General features: G+C 42.9%; 1 protein-coding gene across 1 annotated transcript in view; it reads right to left on the reverse strand.

Moving 5' to 3' along the window:
* Positions 1–2,289: 2,289 nt before the first annotated feature.
* LOC149462171 (pyruvate dehydrogenase protein X component, mitochondrial-like) overlaps positions 2,290–22,017 on the reverse strand; it is a gene marked incomplete at its 5' end in the record, with an annotated part of 87,964 nt that continues 68,236 nt past the window's right edge. The window contains 2 exons of the mRNA XM_089677357.1: positions 2,290–2,660; positions 4,500–4,564. Coding sequence (XP_089533483.1) covers positions 2,396–2,660; positions 4,500–4,564 — 330 coding nt within the window. The remainder of the gene's footprint in view (positions 2,661–4,499; positions 4,565–22,017) is intronic.

The raw sequence follows: 22,017 nt of genomic DNA on the forward strand, positions 1-22,017 counted from the left end.
CTAGTGTGTTTTTATCACGTTCTAGTACAGTCCAGTGCAGGAAAAATGCAGCATGTTCTACTCTTTTTTTTCTGGAACTGGAACGTCCTGGAACTGACTGCACTGGTGTGAACTATGCCATTAGAAACCATATAACCTACTTTCCATGTGTTTTTGATGCAGAAAAAAATGCACTGGACTACATGTGGTGTGAACTAGCCCATAGGCTGCAGATTTAATTGCTCTCACTTTAAGTCTCCAAACCCTCCTGGATAGTTGTGGAACATAGGTGTGGAGTAATGTAAATGGACAGGATGAATATTTATACTGTCCCAGCCAATCTTGGTGGGCCCTACACAGGTGTCAGCTGGGAAATGGGTATAAATAGTCTGAGACCTGGGGCATTCTAGTCTCGTCCTGGAGAAGTACAGCCTAGAGGGCCTGCTGTCTTGCCATGTGCTTGCTGTTCATGAGGCCTCAGCTGAGAGGCCTGAAAGCTGACAGACTCATATGAGGGTCTGGTTTGAGGTCACTGGTGGAGGTGTCTGAAGGACTTTGAAAGGAGGCATCCATTCATCTGAAGACATCCTTCCAGCCCCAAGTCCAATCTTTAACAAACTCATGCAGACTCCACCTCCGCAACATCGCCAAAATCCGCACGTTCCTAACCCCAGAAACCACTAAACAGCTCATCCACTCCCTCATCATATCACGACTCGATTACTGCAACTCCCTCCTCACTGGCCTGCCTCACCACAGGCTATCCCCGCTTCAGTCGATCCTGAATACGGCTGCCAGACTCATTCACCTTTCCAACCGCTCCATCTCCGCCACCCCCCTCTGCCAATCCCTCCACTGGCTTCCGATTGCGCAACGGATCAAATTCAAAATCCTAACACTGACGTACAAAGCCATCCACCATACTGCCCCGTACTAGATCACTGACCTAATATCCAAGTACCGCCCAGCACGCACACTCCGCTCCTCACAAGACCTCCTTCTCTCTAGTTCCCTGGTCTCCTTCTCCCATGCCCACCTCCAGCACTTCTCCAGGGTGTCACCCATCCTCTGGAACTCCCTGCCCCAACCCATCAGATTATCACCTACTCTCCTCTAGGCGCACCCTGAAAACCCACCTCTTCAGGGAAGCCTACCCTACCCCCTGCTAACTTGCTGACCTCCTCCACTCTTCCTACCACTCCATCCCCCACAGCTATCTCCTCCTGTGCCACCATCCCCTCCCTCCTAGATTGTAAGCTCGAAAGAGCAGGGCCTTCGATCCCCTCATGTTTTGCATTGTATTGGTATTGTTCTGTCACATGTTCTGTCCCCCTTTGTAATGTACAGCGCTGAGCGAACCATTGGCGCTTTATAAATACTGTATAATAATAATTTGTGAGTACAGACTGGTGTGAAAATTCCTGGAGACTGTGGGCTGCTACCACCCCTGTGGTGCTAGAGACTTCAGCTGTGTGTGCTAAAGAGATACTGGCTGGTATCCTGAAGAACTCCATCCATCTCGTTCGGTGTTAAAAGGGACTATACTCAAGTGGCTTAAAAAAAAAAAAGGAAGTTTGTGCCTTCATCTTCATCTGAGCCAAGTCTACTACTGGCCCCTACAAGGATTGTGCTTACAGTCCTGCAGAAGAAAGCTAGTGCCCTCATCAGTTCTTTTTGGAGCATCCTACTCATCCCCATCCCTAAAAATAAAAAAACCCCACAAAAATAAAAATGTCCCTGGACTGTTTACTGAGCCAAAGAGAAGCTGTGTTTGTATGCCTGGCTGCAGGGCAGACTTTGGGAATAGACTTCAGGGACCTAACTGCTAGCTCCTACGTGGGTATCGCTACACATAGAAGATACCTTGTTAACAATGGGTAAAGAGGAGGAATTTACTCCCAGTTTTAGAAGTTTCTCTATAAACTAATTACCATGATCACACTTATGTGTTATCTAAACCAAATGAAAAGGTGAGCACTATTAATGGATATTTCAAAGATTGATATAATGATACTTTTAAGGGTCACCCTGGTCTTCTATTGTGTTTCTAGGAAATATGATAAAGTATAGACTGCATGGTTAGTGATGTCAGTGTTCTCAAATAAATGGATAGGCTGCACTATTAGTGATGTCACCAGTTTCTAGTGAATGAGTAGGATGTTCTGTCAATGATGTCATTGGTATCTAGAAAATGGATAGGTGATATAGCCGGCCTCTAATCAATATATTTGCTTTAATTTTCATCAAGCCAATTAAATAGTCATTTTCTATTCTAAACAAAACAGAAAAATAACATTTCACAGTGAGCCATTTCCAATAAGTTAGTTTGCTTTATTAATCCACCTGGCACAATTTGTTCGCTTGTAGTTATTGTAATTCTGTAACATTTTCCATACGAGGTACAATATACATTCATTCACACTAGGGCACATCTGATTGGGTTCTCCAAGTTGGCTCGGAACCGATCCAGGAACATAGACGCCAATTCATCGTCCACCAGGCGACCATCACTAGACAGCGTAACGCTCATCAACTCTTTCTGACAGATTTGGGGCTTGCCTTCATCATCTTCTGCCATGGCCAGCTCAGTTCGGGAGCGTCCAACCGCCAGGATGCAGGACTGTGGAGGGTTTATTACTGCGCTGAATCCAGTAATCCCAAACATGCCAAGATTGGAGATACTACAGAACGAAAAAGAGGTTAATGATGAAAAAACAAAAACAACACATTTCATCCCGCATTCAACATAAACAACATTTGAGCATCCAGCATCTGTATTTTAAAGTTAATAAAAACTTGATATACCAGTTTTTGGGTGGACGGATACATTTTAAGTGGGATTTCGTGTTTATAACATGTTGCTTTTAAAATGAGCAGCAGTTACTACTAATGTAAATTACCTGAATATATGCAAAGTAAATGCAGCAGTGACAAGATACATTGCATGCCTGGAAATCATTACTTTTATCATCAGCCAGATGTCAGCTGGCTCTGCTCAGCAGCCAATTAACAGCAGAGTTTAAAGCATCTAAAGCTATAAAATCACTTCCTCTTTGACCTATTACAGGTCTGTAAGGGTTCACAGGCTTTTAACTTACAAAGAAATGGAAGAATAGCCACCACTCTCTTTACAGCTCAAGTTTCCAGTCAACCACTGCTAAACAGAATATATTTTTTAGGTTCAGCTATAGCAGACAACTCTTAAGGCCAGATGGAGTTAAAGTGGTTTTAAAGCCTTAAGGTTTTTTACCTTAATGCATTCGCCCCACTCCCCCTATACGTACCTAAGACCCATCGCAATCCAGCGCTGTGCCCAAGAGAAGCAGCTCTCTCCCCTCACAGGGCAGATCGATAACAGCAGGATCCGTTGGCTCCTGCTGCTGTCAATCAAACTCTGATGAGGGAGCAGGGGACGGGGCCAAGTCCTGTTGTCTGTTTATGGACGCATGCAGCGGGGCTCAGGAGTGACCCTGCATGAGTGTCCCCATAGGAAGTGGCTTCTTATGGGGGCACTCGCTGAAGGGAGGAGCCAGAAAAACCAGAGGGGGACCCAAGTAGAGGAGGATCGAGGCTGCTCTGTGCTAAACCATTGCACACAGCAGGTAAGTATGAGATGTTTAATATTTTAATTTTAAAAAGGTAAAGCTTCACAATCACTTTAAAGAGGGTGCTGTGCAAATATATGTGGGTGTCAATGGCAGTGCTGGATAGATTTATAAATATGTTTTAACTCGACTGGTGGAGACCCAACTTTGTGGATCCCTCCTGGCTGTATTTAGTGGGACTATGTTAGGGTCCAGGACTTGGTGTTGGTTTTCAAGATGAACAAGGCTTTTGTGTGGTTGCGGTGAGGAGCAACAAAAGTAAAAGACGTGCAAACGCATGGTTTGATTCCAGACTTTATTGGTAAGCAGTAAAATATTACATCCAAAACGTATTGAGGAATTTGACCCCCCCCCCCTTTCCTTCTTCAGGGTCAAGCGTGGTTTTAGTTGCACAAAATGTCAGTGACGCTTACATGGGGAATATAAGTGACAGTGTAACTGAGAAAAAAACATTTTCAAGTTTCGATACTGTCATAGTGCAACGTTTGTGGTAAGCTACAGCTATACATGACCCCTGAAGAAGGGGAAGCCACATCCCCTGAAATGCGTAGGATGAATTTTGCCATCTACCAAAGACTACTTTAGACTCTACTAAAGACTGGAACCAAACTCAGCGTTTGTATGACTCATTTGAGGTACTCCTCTCTGAACCCACACAGAAGCAATTTAAATATATGGGAAAGCAAGAGAAAAACTTTTTAAGAGCCCAAAATAAACTGGTTTACCATTATCTAACTATGTTTGGGTATACCTTTAAAATATTTTGAAGTACTCAGTCTTATAACAATGACATTTACTGAAAGCAGGAGACATTGCTGACACGCAAATTATTGGAAATGAGGTCTCCTTAAATCTAATGATAGTCTCTGCTCTTCTTGGACCCACTTCATGTGTATCTGAGATGTTTCTTCATACCTGAATGAGCCTCCTTGATACTCTTCTGGTAACAGTTTTCCACTTCTTGCTTTCTGTGCCAAAATCTGTGAAACAAGAACAAAGAATTCAGTTTATTTCAGATTCATATTTATTGGCCCAAAAGTTCATCATGTGCAAAAACTGTATAGTGAAGTACAACTGACATGGCGGCCAAAAAGGTGGTCAAGGAGAATCATTGCAAAAGCATTAAAAAGGTGAGCAGCATGAGGTTCTTATTTCTGTAAACCATAATGGGGGGAGTATGATATTCTGTTAAACCAGGATTTTACCCCAAGGAGATCTTCCATAGAGACACGTCACAGTGCAGTATTAGAGTCAGCTTAGACATTTCTTCAGCCTAACCTATGACCTCAAACCACAACCATTTGTGCACCCCAGACAACCTCCTGGGAAAAAGGTTTTGCTTTAAATAAATGGGAAAAATGTGTATATGTATGTTAACCCTGTGCCTGCGTGGGTTTCCTCTGGGTACTCCGGTTTTCTTCCACACTCCAAAAGACATGCTGGTAGGTTAATTGGCTCCTGTCTAAATTGGCCCTAGTATGTGTATGTATGAATGTAAGTTAGGGACCTTAGATTGTATGTCCCTTGAGGGTTAGAGACTGATGTGAATGCACTATACATATGTAATGCGCTGCGTAAATTGACCGTGCTATACAAGTACCTTAAATAAAATTAAAAACCGGAAAAAAAAGTTTACATATATATATACATATATATATATATATATATATATACATATACACACACACACACACATACATACATACATACACACACACACACACACACACATACATACATACATACACACACACACACACACACACAAACACACATACATATATACACACACATACACAAACACACATACATATATACACACACATACATATATATATATATATATATATATATATACACACACACACACACATAATAAATATAAATATACACACACCCCACGGCGGTTGTTGTGATAGTGTCTCACACGGAGCAGTTAATTATATAATATAGGCTGATATAAGTCAATAAGCACTAAAGTAATAGACTAAACTCAGGTTTATAATGCAATTACGGTCATAATAGGGCAGCTATGTGACATCTGTGTCTCTTCTTATAGACTGGACATCGACATTGCTGCATTTTCCTCGCTATCCTAAAAATGTAGGCAGCTGCTGATGCTCGTCACAGACTGGGCTCTGTGTACTGGGACCAAGTCAAGCTGCTACATCTGTTAAACATGGTGCGGCAACTGCTGTTCACAACAGAGCGTGAAGTTCATGCCATTGACAGTTCTCTAGCCGCCTGAGGTCCACACCCTTCAGTAGCATCAGAAGTGCTGCTTCTACACAGAGGATCAGATACAGAGCGGCATTTTTAAAGGGAACTACAGAATGTTGTATCATGTTTAATAAACTTGCACTGATGGAAAGTTAGATATAATTTAAAATTAGGATCTGCTGAAATCACTGAAATAATCCATGATGACTTTCCTTCTACTTGGAAAGCCATCAATAATCAGCACAGGGAACTTTCTCTTCAAAATGTGCCATGACCAATGCCTCCAATGTGTCACATGCAGCAAGCAGCACAGCTTCTTATAGTACATAAAAAAGGTTAAACATTGCTTTACACCGAGTGAGACTTGCTAGGGTATGCCAAGTTTAGGATGCATGGCCACACATGGACGAGTTTTAGAACATGTATGCTAAAGAATGTGCAAGTTTAAGGCTGGCCATACATTGTAACATTTTGTTGAACAATTTTCCACTAGATTTACCAAAACCATAGAAAATGAAGTCAAACCTAAACAATTTGTACACAATCAGGCAAGGCCCCTTGAACTACTAAACCAAATTGAACACGGAAATTGTATAATGTATGGCCAGCTTAACACATTCAGGTACCTATTACTTCTCACATGGATACCAATACTCCCCTAGGACAAAGGCTTCATCTGCTTTATCTTCAGAAGGACAGTAATATCTTTGTTTAGGCATCAGCCATGGTCACCATCTACATCCTGGACTGCTATTCTGGATCACATGACAGTGTCAAGTAAATCATGGTGCCTGTGCAGTTCTTGGTGGTAACTTTCTACAAATATGCAGTCATAGTGATCACTGGATTAGAGGAGACTGAAGAAATACTTCCTCCTGCCAGCAGCAGACCGATGACATCTAATCAGACTGGTCACATAAACAGAGCTCAGGGACAGTTTATACTGTTAGGTACGTTGTGACATGTCAGGAACTTATGCAGATTTAGAAAATTATTAGTAGGTCAGGTTTAATTATTTCACGTGTAAACTGAGAGGATCTGTAACTATGGGGGAGATTTACTAAAACTGGAATATTAAGAAACTGGAGCAGTTGTGCATAGTAAACAATCAGTTCAGTAAACTTCAGTTTGTTTAACCTCCTTAGCGGTATGATTATTTCCGATTTTTTGTGCTGAAAGCGGTACCATTTTTTTGCATGGAAATATGTAGTTTTTTATTGTAGGCTGTAATTTTTAGGAATAACTCACTGAAATCTGTCCGAACAAGAGTCTAGTAAACATCCCGGGTATGATAAAATTTGAAACACGAAATCATAAATTATAATTTAATAAATAATCATAAAAAATATTATAATAATAATATATTTAATTCAATAATATAATCAAACCAAAAACACTGAAATTTGAAATACAGAGGCAAATTCGCACATCGCTGAGCAAAGTCGCAAAATCGTTTTCAGTGTCTGATGAGGAATTTCCCCCACGAATCATTATCACTCAATTCTGCAAGTGGTTCTGATTTACTATCGCTTTTCTGTAGCCGGTCTAAAACCGCTTTTGACGTAAAGGGACGCTTTTTTGGACGCCATGGACTTTTCTTAAGTTTCCAGGCAGAAAGAACAGTCAAAATGCAGGCAGGGCGCAGGACAAAGCAGTAGGTACAAAATATATGTGAAATGCATTGAAATAGCAATGTTTTACTATATAATAATCATTTTAAAAAAAATTACATTTTTTAAAAATTCCAAATTTGCCGCCGGCGCCCGTACGTCCCGACGTCACAGGGAGCGGAACACGGAAGCCGGATGCCCGGCATCGGCCGGAGGAGATGGCTGGGGACGCTGCAGGGGACACATCGTGGGAGCGAAGGACAAGGTAAGCGCTGCAGGGACTCCCTGAGCAACGCCGCATGGTAAGCCCGAGTGTAGCTCGGGGTTACCGCTCTTGGTACTCAAATTTTACCCCGAGCTACACTCGGGAATACCGCCAGGGAGGTTAATTAAAGTTTAACAATAAATCCTGGAAGCGGATTGGTTTCTATGCATGGATGCACCAGATTTTGCACGCTCCAGTTTTAGTAAATCTCCCCCTATATTTCTCTCAGTACAGGTTTTTTTCAACTCTTCCACAGAGTAGCCTACTAGTGCTGCAAGGATAGCAAGAAACATCATGGTAGAAAACCTTAAATTTCCATCACAGAAAGATCTAAGTACCGTACAGCATCGACTATCCAGCATCGACTATCCCCAACCTCCTGTCTACTACAGAACTGCAGCCCTAAAATTGGAAAATTAAATACAGTGCCTACAATGTTTATAGAGCCACGGAAAAATAATACAATTAAAAACACAGTAAAAGATAAGGGAAGGTTTTTATTATGTTAAAGTAACTAAAGTCAACTCCACAGTCACACGAGGTAAATCATAACTTACTAAAGCCTTTGGTCCACTCAACCAGCTTCCACAATCCAGAAGAATGCAAATTCTTTGGAAGAGGTGATACAACCAAAAGGAGCCAATGTGGTATACTGACAGTCCTAGATTGTAAGCTCCAAGGAGCAGGGCCCTCTAACCCCTCGTGTATCGCATTGTATTGTTATTGTACTGTCTCATGTATTGTCTCCCATTGTAATGTACAGCGCTGAGTGAACTGTTGGCGCTATATAAATACTGTATAATAATAATGGTTTTAGATCAATTCCAATGATCGGAAGCCAGAGTAGCCGTAGGCATGCCTCGGACCTCTGAACAACAAAATCCAGCCCTTTTGTGTCATTACCCAGAACACGGGTGTCAAGCTGGCGGCCCCTCCAGCTGTTGGCAAACTACAAGTCCCATGAGGCATTGCAGGATTGACAGTTACACGCATGACTCCCAAAGGCAGAGGCATAATGGGACTTGTAATTTCGCAACAGTTGGAGGGCTGCCAGTTTGAACACCTGACCTAGGTGGTGTGCTTTAGGTGCACGTAATCCCTAGAACAAAAATGTAATGAATTGCAGCCTAGCAGCTGTTAAAAGTCCAGGAAGCATAAAACCGATAGGTTGCAGTGGTACTGCAGCCACACTGCAAGCGTTTATTGCTCATCTAGGTCTAGGGGACTTTTTAAAGTAGATTTACTCACCCGCTCCTCCCGGCTGCTAGACCGATCACCGCAGTGTCTCCTCCCCTATGCTCCAGCGGTCAAACATCCTGATGTCATCCAGACCAATACAATGTCCAAAGCCCCGCATTGGACGCAATGACGTTGAACAGTCCATCGCCAGAGCATGGGGTAGCACTATCTGCCAGGGGAGCAGAGGTTTAGGTAAGTTAACGTGCTCCTCCTCTAACCTAAATAAGCAGTTTCCGTTGCAGTACAAGGAACAAGTTTCACTGAAAGGGTAAATTTTCATGTTTCCGGGAACTGGGCTTTAAATTCATTGTCAGTTTTTTCAGGCTCCTCCCCACCCCCCACTTTATTTTCACCTGGAGTCTCTGCTGGTAACACTTCCATAACATAGGTAGGAGGTGTTTTGCAGTCCACGAAGCTGCACTGAGCGAAGCCGATAACACTGCTCAGGATAATACTGCAGAGTGCACAGAACGGCATTAAAGGGATTGTAAAATTACAATTTTTTTTTTTAAATAAACATTTTATACGTGCCTGCTTTGCGAAATGGTTTTGCACAGAGCAGCCCGATCCTCCTTTTTTTGGGTCTCCCACTGGCACTTCTGACTTGTCCCCCATGCCGAGTGCCCGCCATAGCAAGCCGATTGCTATGGGGGGGCACTCTTGCAGGCTCACTCCCAAGCTGGCTGTATGTGTCCATAAACACACAGAGCACAGTTCAGCCCCGCCCCGCCCCTTACCCTGTCCTCACTGGCTGTGACTGACAGCAGCAGGAGCCATTGGTCTCTGGGCCTATGAGGAGGGAGAGAGCTGCTGCTCTCATGCACATCGCTTGATTGAGATCAGGCTCAGGTAATTATATGGGGGTTCGGGGGGGGGGGGTTCTAGCTGCATTCATAAGGTTTTAAAATGCATTAAGGTAAAAAACCTTTAGCCTTTAGAACCACTTTACATTTCTGGCCGCATCAACAGGAGACTCTTTACACTATATGAAAAGATATAACAAAATGCTGACAACTATATATTTAATAAAATGGTCACTATTTAGGTATGCACACACTTTAAAGAGGTATATATAAAACCAGTGGAAAGGTGAGAGCAGCAGCCTGGCCTGTGTGAACCTGTGGGGTGTGGACTGATCTAATGGAGAAATACAAAAAGCAGCAAGTGCTGTCTGAACATGTCAATGCACGGTGAGGGCGAAGCATCGCAGATAACGCCCATTTCCACACAGAGAGAGAGCGAAAAAGAGAGAGAGAGATTGCGCCCTTTGAAAATGGCCAAGCACCCAGTCATGAGGCAGACACTGATCCTCCTGTAGGCCGGGTGTGGCCGTCAGTTAAAGAGTCTATTTGGAGTTACACAAGCTTCTTATTGCCTTCTCAGCTTGCAGACAATTGCACCGGGTTCATGGCGTAATAATAATTTATTATGTTCCGTATACAGCAGACAAGCTGCACTTCTCTTGATCTACAGCAAGCTTCCTCAGATAGTACTCATGATCCATCAGTGTCTCATTCACAGACTTCTGAAAGAAGAAGAACCGTGTTGCTGTAACAACTACTCATAATACAGATTCTTAAAGCTGAACTTCAGGGGAGATATAAAACCTGTGAAGGAATTCATCTCTGTAATCAATAACCCATTTATAAATGTACTTCTAAATGCAGGCAGTTTGAATGTAACCTGGAATCAGCAGTTTGGAGCTCCTGTACAGCACAGCTGGAGTGTGAGAGAAAGAAGCAGCACACAGAGCCAATGAGCTCATGTGCTGGCAAGAGGCATCCTAACTGGAGGAGAAAGCAGAGTGACTGAGAGATGAGCTCATCGCTGTGCTGTTTCACTGTCCAATCACAGGGTGGAGGTGGGACCAGAACGGCCTGAGCTCATAGGAAGTAGGTTGAAGGATGCGAGCCATCAGACCAAAGACATCTAGCAGCAGTAAGAAAGTACTGCAGGGGAAATCTTTGCTTTGAAGCTGAATATTACAAACGCTGGATTTGTTGTTTTATCTTTTAATGGGCTAATTATTGTCTTGTTATTTTTGGCTGTGACAGGAACACATCAACTCCTATCTGATGATCACGTGATGATCACGGAGTGTCGCAAAGACACCATTATGTCATTTTGTATGCAAACTTGGAAACTTTAGATATTTTGGATGGCATGACTGGCTATCAGGAATGCACAGGAGGTGGAGCAATGTCTGACATCAGAAGGAAGTGTCAAAATTTACCCAGGAATCCTGGGGTAGTGAAAATTGCAGACGAGCAGCGCTTTGTCCATGGAGGGTAAAGCATCAAGTTCGCACCTCCCCCCCCAGCAGTACATACTTACACACCCCTCACTCCCCTGCAGCTGACAGCAGAGGGAGAAAGCCCTGTGAAAGTGGTTGTATAAAAGAAAAACTTAAAAATAAACAAAACATGTCTATACTTACCTACGCTGTGCAACAGAATTGCACGGAGCAGACTCGATCCTCCTCTACTCAGGTCCCCTGCCTGCGCTCCTAGCTCCTCCACTCTGTTCAGTGCCCTCAATAGGAAGCTGATTCCCATGGGGGCACTTGCGCAGGCTCGCTCTCGAGTCAATCTGCTACATCCACGGACACAGACAGCGGGACTCGACCCCGCCCCCTGCTCCCTTGTCACTAGAGTTGATTGACAGGAGCAGGGGCGGACTGACCATTTGGAAACTCGGGCACTGCCCAAGGTCAGTAGGGGGCCCCATGAGATGCCCCTGATACCTTTTTCATAGGCTTTTTTGAGTTTGGGCAAGGACACAGGGGCCCCATGATCCCCTATCGCCCGGGGGCCCCATGAGTTGTCAGTCCGCACCTGGACAGGAGAGGAAGCCAATGGCCCCTGCTGCTATCGATCTGCCCAGGGAGGAGGGACAAAGTCAGGAGAGCCACAGCTCCCATGCACAGCGCTGGATCATGCTGGGGCTCAGGTAAGTATAAAGGGGGAGTATGTGACACTCAAGGTTATTTTAACCTGAATGCATTCAGGGTAAAAACCCGCAGGCTTTAGAACCACTTTTACCCCTCCCCGCCCAGCATCCTTTTAACTGAGCTCTTATGCCCAGTGGGCAGAAAGGTCTGCCCAATTAAATGACCACTGTGGTGATTGTCACAGTAGTCACATGATCAGGAACCGGTCTTTTTGGCTCCAGATCATTACTAGAAATCATGAGCTGTCTTTGTCAAAGTGAGTGCCAAATGAAAAATCCTTGGGAGTTCAATGTCTATATTGTTCAACTGGTTACAACAAGTAGGGCAAAGGACATCCAATGCGCTCTGGGGCCACACAATCCCCCTTTATCAGGGCTGCGTAAATTGGCAAAATGTTAAATGGACATGGAAATGGATCTGCAACATCCTCTGCCTGCAGATCAGTCTGCTTAGAAGTACTGCTGAGTCCATTTAAAGTGATGCTAAACACACACTAATTTACATGGTGCCTTTTATTTCTGTATGTGGATGATGGCTCTGTAATTATTTTAATAATAATAAAAAAAAAAAACATCAAAGTACATTCTTTCCTATATGATGTACAGCTGTCACATGACGCAGCTCTTTCCCAGCTTGTCTGCAGGGAAACATAAGCAGGAGGAGCTTCTAGGCTTCTGCTGCTGATCACATGCTCAAAATGAAAAAAAAAATAAAACAAAACAAAAAACACAGACTTTTGAATGCAGAGTAAAAATAAATAATTATCATCAATAAACTGTTTAAGTTATCATACAAATATATATTTAAAATCAAATCTTTATTATTTTTGGGCAATAACGTGGTGTGGAGGGATTTCTGTCAGTCACAGGCCGTGTCTTAGAACAGGGAGGTGAAGCCTTCATCAATCTACATGTAACATCCCACACCTATTGTGTTTAGCTGGTTAGTGGGCATGAGGGAGCTGTCATATACCATTGTGTATATACAATGTGTATCACGTATGTGTGACTCTATAGTCACATGGGCTGCTCAGATGTGATAGGGAGGAAATATTCAGCATAGAAACTCACCAAAAACTGAGCATGTGAAGAGTTGCCTACACTGCTTTGCAAAATACCCAACTGTACTGGGGACATGGATTGGAGAGGGAGATACAGAACAACAGTATCAACCAGTTTTTTTTTTTTTTTTGCAGAATACAGAGAATGAATCTCATAGTGACTGAATATGAACAACATGTAATACAACATGTAATACAACATTCATTGTTCGTTTTATGATGTGGGTTTTATTGACACTTTTACATTCTAAATAATGTACATATGGTGCAGCGCTAAAAATAAATACACATGTTAAAATGATACAATATTAAATAAATAAAAACTATAAATTCCCAAAAAGCGATCCGAAATAAAGTGCAAAAATATATAAAGTGCAACTGTGTGAATATCTAAAGATGGGTCACAAATTCAGACCCTATATGCCGCGCAAAAACAAAAAAACCCAATCCAAAATTGGGATGATACACACCAAATTGTATCAGCAAGGTGAATCCCATAAAATGGGATAATCTTAAAGTGACAAGTGCCAAATCACAATATACAAAGTGTATATACAATACCAATAAATATGTGTAGTGAGCCAAACAAATATTAAAAATACATTGAAAAAACAATTATAGTGAAAAACTGATCATAACAAAGCAGCAAATGTCCTTTTGAGTCCAACAATAGTGCTGTAGGAATCCTCCACACTAAAAAGACAGTGCTCCACTCTCAACAGGGAACTGGTGCCATGTGGTGTATACTCCCAAATAAATCCCAAAATGGCTGAAATGCCTGCTCACCTTCAATAAGTGACCCTACGGGTCATCATGCTTTTGGATCACACCCGGATCCTATGGTATAGATCTCCTTACTGGCCGACCTCCATATACACAGGGTTCCAATTGTACCAAGTATGTAATCCCCTTCCTGGATTGATAGGCAGGTGATCTTACTAACTCCAGCCTACTCACAGAAACTCTGCCCAGCTCTCAGTTCAAACATGCCCATAAAAGAAGAAAAAATACTTCCATAGTGCAATATTGTTTAACACAAGTAATCAGACCAAAAAATGCCAGTAGATACACTCACATTTATGCAGTATTAACCTCCCTGGCGGTATTCCCGAGTGTAGCTCGGGGTAGAGTTTCAGTACCAAAAGCGGTAACCCCGAGCTACGCTCGGGCTTACCATGCGGCGCTGCATAGGGAGTCCCTGCAGCACTTACCTTGTCCTTCGCTCCCGCAATACGTCCTCTGCAGCGTCCCCGGCCATCTGCTCCGGCCGATGCCGGCATCCGGCTTCCGTGTTCCGGTCCCTGTGACGTCGGGACGTACGGGCACCGGAACTGGCGTCAAATTTGAAATTTTAAAAAAATGTAATTTTTTTTAAAAATGATTATTACATAGTAAAACATTGCTGTTACAATGCATCTCACATACATTTTGTCCCGAGTGCTTTGTCCTGCGCCCTGCCTGCATTTTGACTGTTCTTTCTGCCTGGAAACTGTCCATGGCGTCCAAAAAGTGTCCCTTTAGGTCAAAATCGGTTTTAGACCGGCTAGAGAACAGCGATAGTAAATCAGAACCACTTGCAGAATTGAGTGATAATGATTCGTGGGGAAATTCGTCATCAGACACTGAAAACGATTCTGCGACTTTGCCCAGCAATGTGCGAACTTGGCGCTATATTTCAAAATTCAGTGTTTTTAGTTTGATTATATTATTTAATTAAATGTATTATTATTATATTATTTTATGATTATTTATTAAATTATAATTTATGATTTTGTGTTTCAAGTTTTATCATACCCGGGATGTTTACTAGACTCTTGTTCGGACAGATTTCAGGGAGTTATTCCTAAATTACAGGCCTACAATAAAAAAACTACATATTTCCATGCAAAAAAATGGTACCGCTTTCAGCACCAAAAATCTGAAATAATCATACCACTAGGGAGGTTAATAAGGCATTCCACCTCATACTATTAGTGTATCCACATGTATTCTGGGTGCATCAAGATGGCTGCCGGCCCAATGACGTCACCACGTAGCGTATCGACGCGTTGCGTCACATGTCCCACGTAACTTCATCAGGACCATCTTTTACATTCTGCCATTTCACTCAGCCCTGATGAAGGGGGGACTGTGTGGCCCCTGAAATGCATTGGCTGTCTTTGGACCCATTACACTTGGATTTCTCCACTGAGGTGAATGCCCTCTTCTGGCTGATCCCAATCTCAGCTGCTGTGCCAAATACAGGCCAATTGGGCTCCAGTAATGACTACATTTTGATAATCTGGGAAAATCTTCATCCAGTGCTCCTCTACACTGCCTTCGGGAGCTGTCTGACAGCTCAGTCACTACATAGAAACCTCAGGAAACCATGGATGCATATGTGCAGCGCGTAGGCATTAAAAACCACCCTCCTTGCCGCCACACGTGTGTTTCATGGGTGGCATCAGATTAAATTCTAAATCTGGCTATACACTACTTATATCTTGGCTGATTCTTGCTGGATCCGCTGAAATTTGAGCAGTACATGGTCCTGCTGGCACTGCTCCACTCGACAAAAGATGTTTGTTCAATTAACATCCAGCAGAAGCACGCGCTGTTTGGGTATTGTGACAGCTGGTGACAAAAAAAAAAAAATCTATTAGTGTTTGGCCAGCTTAAGGGCCCATGCACGAGCTGCAATGCACATCTGCCAGAAGCTGGATAAGGATCCCGTTCTGAATGAACCTCACTGCATCAAGTCATTTAATGCGCATTGCAGTATAGCATGGGTTACTACAATGCCATACTGTGAATGGGCCCTAATACATGACACGGCGCTTGTACAGAACAGAGGAATCTCTCTCTGCCCCCACGTGACAACGTAAGATGTCTGAGCAGCCAATTATCAAGCATATGGGAGGAAGTGGAATGAGTCACAAGGCAGTGAATGGGGAGAGAAGAGAAGGTATAGTAAGCCACAGGTTCACTTCAAGGTAAACACTCCAATAATAGCTCATTAAACACTATAAAGAGTGCTGTTATTGTGCACGGTGCAGTAACCCTTTGCTCTCCTATCATCTCTCCTGGCTGCTAAAGAAAAGAAGATGGCTATAAAAAAAAAATCCTCACCAGAAAAGGGAGAGGTGGCTCTGACCACATCTAGAGGTGGCTATAATGAAATTATAACACACTTGTGGGTGGGGGAGGTGATGATAGGGGAGGGATGGTGACATCATACAAAATGTATATGTGGTGTAAAAAGGCATTAATAAAAAAAAAAAAAAAAAAAATGATGACAGAATGAGGGCATGTAATCCTTACATAAGTGTGATGGTGAGATATATCATAGCAGGGACTTTACCCAAAACAAAATTGTATTTGCATTGCATTAAAGGGGATTTCCCAAGCTGGAAATTTCCAACCAATCCGGCAATCATCTGTTCCCATATGTACCCAATAGCAGTACCCCTGTTGGTGAAAATTCACACTGCTGCAACTACCATTATGTTCTAGGGAGTATGTGTGTCCTAGTATTGTCCGCTCTCCACCACATTTTGTTACTATGCAGAGGGGTCCCAGTCCATGCTTCCTTCTTAAGATACACGAAGTTCTGAAGAAAATAATAATGTTTAAAAGGAAGATAATTTAATAACTTTATAAATCATCATAATTTCCTGACATGTCAAAATATGCAGCAAAGAAGTTGCACCTTACATTAAAAAGCATTCCTTAAAGCAGTTATTCACTCTGGAAGAAAAAAAAAATTAAAAGTCAGCAAATCCTGTAGCTGCCGACTTTTAATAAAAGGACATTTAGCCCTCCAGGCCTCCCTTCAGCATGTCTTTGGAGTGTGGGAAACCGGAGTACCCGGAGGAAACCCACCCAGGGAGAACAGGCAAACTCCAATTCAGCCCATTCATTTGAATAGGCTGAAATTGCACTGCACTGTACCAAAAGTAATGAATGTAATACTTTAATAAACACACTGTAACTGGATGGCATCATTCTTCTGTAGCATGCGATCTAGTGCAGTGAAACACACTTTGTTTGCGACCTTCACTTGGGGTGTCGTTAGCATTGAATTGACACTCACTGCAGTTCGCAAGTACAATGCGCTTTGAAGGTGGTGCGGGAAACGTGTACCGAATGGGCCCCAAGTTCCAGCCAAGTGACCCTGCCTAGGCTGAGATGCCTTGGGTGGGTGGAAGCATTTCCTCAGTCTTTCCTCTCCCAGCGATCGACCACACTGTAATCTGTAATTTACATGACTGTGTCATCTCTGATCCGGCATCCCAGGCCTAGAGTAGAAGGCAGAGTCGGGCTTCAGGAGCGACAATAAAAGGCCTACACCTATAGCAAGGGCATAATTCAACTTCTATACCTGCAGAAGCAGTTTGTTTTTTTTTTTGTAAAAAGTGAAGTAACCCTTAGGAGTCGTTCCCACCATTCGTTCATTAAAACTGAAGGAAACTGATGCGCAGATTTCACTTGTAGAGAAATCAGTTTATATGTGCGCTCCAATTCGTGTTATGCATGTTGCAAATCCCTGCACATAAAAAAATCTGCACATGATACCAGTGTTGGGGTGTGAACAGGGCACATAGAGAACCAATGTTTTTGTTTTGCCCTTGCAGAACGCGTGCAGAAAAACTGACGTCTCTGCACCATGGTGTGAATGAGCACTTAAAGTGGTTCTTCACACTAGCAACAAAAAGTTAGGTCAGCAGATACAAATACTGTAGCTGCTGACTTTTATTAATAGGACACTTACACGTCCAGGGATTCAGCATGGTGCTCACCAAAGCTGGCTCTTCGGGTCACCGGTGCAGGCATCTTTAGTGACTGACTGTGGAAGCTTGCGGCTTCACAGCCGACTTCCCACCACACATGCAGGAGCCTTTGCTGTGCTGTGCTTTGTAAATTGTCCACCTATTTTTTTGGGTCCTGTGATGCATCCCAGAAGGTTGCAGGGGAAGGGGCAAAACTTTTGCTTGGATTGCCCAGCAATCTGAGTGGAAATGAGGTTGAGTACCTGTCGAAACCAGGTAGCCACCCCCCCCCCAAAAAAAATGAGTGCCAAATCCAAAGGGGGGGGGGGGGTCGGTCAGACAAGCGGAGTTTCCTCTTATGGGCGAAGTTCTGCTTTATGATAAGAATAGGTCGGTCTTGGTTAAATAAAAAAAAAAAAAAAAAATCTATAGGTTGTCACAGAGCGGGTAAAGGGATAGCCAATAGTTTTTGTTGCCGCTAACTGAAGCACAGTGTTAATTTCTCCCATCACAACAAAAATAAAGAACAGGGATGATTGTATTCATGCTGCTCCATGTTAATCAATATCCTTAGATTAAAGTATCTGAATCCATGCCAAATGAGGACTTTCCGATCAAACATTTGTGAATGGCACTGATGGTTGTTGTTTGTTTACTTGTCTTTGGACTAGATCTGGTCATTGACTGAAAAGTCACAACATGCTGTGACCACAGGCCTGCAACTGTCACTCTCTACACAGAGGATGGGAGTGTTTTATAGGCACAAGGAAACAACATATTTCTGAATTTATACAAATGTATTTATGGGCTCCGAGGTCCAAACAATTTCACAGAACCATAAAGTGACCATTGTTTGTTCTGGATGTCCGGCGTTCGCCTGAATGCGATTCACATGATCACCATGAACAACATGGAACATAAGGTGTCAAGTTTACCAACTTGGGAAGTAAATATCTCACAAATGCAGTAAGGAACATTGATGTGAATGGAATTTTTCCACAATTATGTTTGTTTACTGCTTCACTACAAGTTTGTCGGAATAAACATAACAATTTTTGTATTAATTTTTTTTCAATCGTGAGAACGTGAACAAGAAAACAGTGCCGGAGTGCACTTTTTAAGGAACACTCCGCCTTCAATGTTACATTGGCCTATTGCAAGTTTTAAAAACACTTATACCGTATCTATTATTTTAATTACATTTATATATTATCATATAAATTATAGAAGATATATATTTTATTATTTTACTTAAACAGTAATATTTCATGTATATGTAAAGTTAGTGCAAACTATTGTTTACTTATGCTGCGGCTAAATTGCTGATGGGACATGTTATGCACTTCTGCCCAATGACTGACTGCTATGTTAGCCAATCAGAGGAGCAGTGAGGGCACAAAGCACAATATTAAACACTAGAAGTAGAAATGTACATATTCTTCCTGTCCTGGTGGAGAGGGAGCATCACAATTCAGCCCACTACCTGCCTGTGCCCTGGTTAGATCACAGAAAGAAGGGAACTATTCAATTAGGTGGATATATGGCTCATTTCCACTGATGGCCTCCTATAGGTCATGGATCCCCCAATGTGTACTCTGCATTCCACAGGCTGTGGCAGTAAAAACAGGCAGCTGAGCTGCACTTTACCACCTCTCCAGCCACCCACCAGAACTCTAACAATACAGCCTGACAGGGCTATCCAGAGGTCACAGCGCTTGCTTTGTAGCAGCAGAAGCTTTAACTTAGGCGGCACCATCTGTCAAACTTGCCCATTGAGATCAACGGAGAACACTGCACCCATGAGAGAAATGCTTGGCTTGCTGTTGTGACACAGTCCTGTAATGTAAAAGTGATAAGGAATTTAAGAAACATGCCCCCTGAAAAGTGATCCACTGCAGATTGCTTTTCACAAGACAGTACGTTTACCGCTTGTCTGAAAGAGCCCTTCCTGTCCAACTGGGGCAGTCCCAAATGATCAGATAATAGCTAGGCTGTGCTCCCTGTATGAATTTTAAAGTGGTTCTAAAGGCTGAAGTTTTGTTTTACCTTAATGCATTTTAAAACCTTCTGTATGCAGAGCACTCCCCCCCCCCCCCACCTCCCCCATACTCACCTGATCCCGATCCAGCACTGGCACAGAAAGAGCAAAGAGAACCATTGGCATCCACTGTTGTCAATCATGGCCAGTGAAGGAGCGGGGGGAGGGGCCAGGATGTACTCTGTCTCAATGTGGACACACAGAGCAGGGCTTGGGAGTGAGCCTGCACGAGTGCCCTACAGCAAGCGGCTTTCTATGGGGGCATTCAGGGAGGGGAAGGAGCCAGGAGCGCCAGCAGCAGACTCAAGAATAAGAGGATTGGGGCTGCTCTGTGTAATACAATTGCACAGAGCCGGTAGGTATAACAGGTTTGTTATTCTTTTCTTACAATCACTTTAAGGCCTAATTATTATAGTTATTCAGATACCAAAATGTGTTAATAGGTGAATGTCAGTCTGGAGCATTTGATGTTCTAGGTAGGCTGTATTTGCAATCAAGAAAAAGAGAGGAAGGCGCCTCTAAGTGCAGTATTAACAATTTATTAGTAAACAATGGAAAATTTGCACTTACAAGATAAACGGTTAAAAAGACTCATCGTGTGGTAATTGGATCCAGGTGGGACATCCAGCCGTCCAGCAGCAAGCTATGCCTATAGGATCAGCAAGTAGAGTCCAGGATGTGCTGTGCATCAAAAATGAAGCTTGGAGAGCAGTCAGATGTAGCAGGTGAAGGGGGCAGTAATGCATTTCGGAGCATGCTCAATAGGCTCCTTCTTCAGAAGAGGTCTGATGAGTCTTTTTAACCGTTTATCTTGTAAGTGCAAATTTTCCATTGTCTACTAATAAATTGTTAATACTGCACTTAGAAGCGCCTTCCTCTCGTTTTCTTGTTACTGCATTAGAGCCTTCCTTCCACTCTAAGTAGAGCTGCCTCAGTGTTACTGCTTCCATCCATCCCTGATATCCATCTGGCAACTTTATCTTACAGCTACAGAGGTTGGGCTCCAACAAGTGCGCCCTATATAATATACATTTTCTGTATTACCAATCAGACTGCCAAAGGTAACGCCCACATAAGATGCTGAGCCTCTATGACTTAAAACTGAAATCTAATATATGAAAGAGGAGGGCCAGGGATAGTAAGGTTGAGGAGGAAAGAGCTAGATGATACTGGACATCCTCCAGTCAGGAAACGAGGTGGATCTGTCTGACATGCTGAAGTTGTAATGCACACCGTGAAAAACTCACATTGTGCAGTGAAATCAGGGGAGGAAATTTTGGTACAGAAGAGTAACCTGTACAACTATGCAAGCCTGAAGGAAAGGTTGGAGGTCAGCTTTAAGTTAGGTTCATATTGGTAAAACAGAGCTGCTGCTGATGCCAAGGAGATAGCTTGAGGTTTCTCACTAAACGAAACCTGGCATCACCAGGGAGGTGTTTCATGAAAATAAGGAAATACTATCTCATAAATAAAATGAAATGACACACATGTACAGATTCTTGGAGTGAAAACAGGAAGTTCTATGCTGCAGCAGACCTGATCACAGATAAACCGCATCCCTGTACAGATTACAATTCTCAGCTCCATAATATAATTATACCGGATTAGGCTGTTGGTGTCAGACTTTGGCAAGGGCAAACCAACCCTGCTGACCATGGCCGAGCCCAACTAGACCACAAAGAAATGCACCTCATCAACACACTGCCCATACAACGTATGATCGCTATTAAAAGAGACACGAGTTTTAAGTCATTTCTAGTACAGAACAAATTTAAAGTGGAACTCCTGGAAAAACATTAAACAGCAGACAGGTGAGGATCTTTGATAGGGAAACTCATACAAAATGAGCGCAGAGAGGCCACTCCAGGTGGCAACATGAGAACAGTTAATCATGAGATCACCACTGCTGCCTTGTTAATCATTTGCATTCTGCTAAAGATAAAAGTATATCATGTTTTCCAATAGTGTTCTTATACATATCACTCCATTAATTGGCACCACTTTTTATAATTTGCAATTTGTACTTTTAAATTTGTATTCAGCATTGCTTCAGGATGAGCCGTCCGCTCTGATTGACACCCCATCCCCTGCTAATTACACTCAGCCAGCCTTCCCTTTAATGGTCTTCTATATAATGGCCGCTGGCCAGGGCTACCAGAGACTTGATAAAGTGCAACTGCGTGAAATGTAACCCAACACACGCTCCCAGTAAACACACGCTGAAGTAAACGTCGGACACTGCCTTCGCTTGCCATGGTGACACCACCCGGGACGCTGGTACGCTGACACCACGTGATTTGAAG

Source organism: Staurois parvus, unplaced genomic scaffold, assembly GCF_062004578.1.
Source record: "Staurois parvus isolate SC_StPar_1 unplaced genomic scaffold, SC_StPar_1.0 ptg000184l, whole genome shotgun sequence".
Lineage (NCBI taxonomy): Eukaryota > Metazoa > Chordata > Amphibia > Anura > Ranidae > Staurois > Staurois parvus.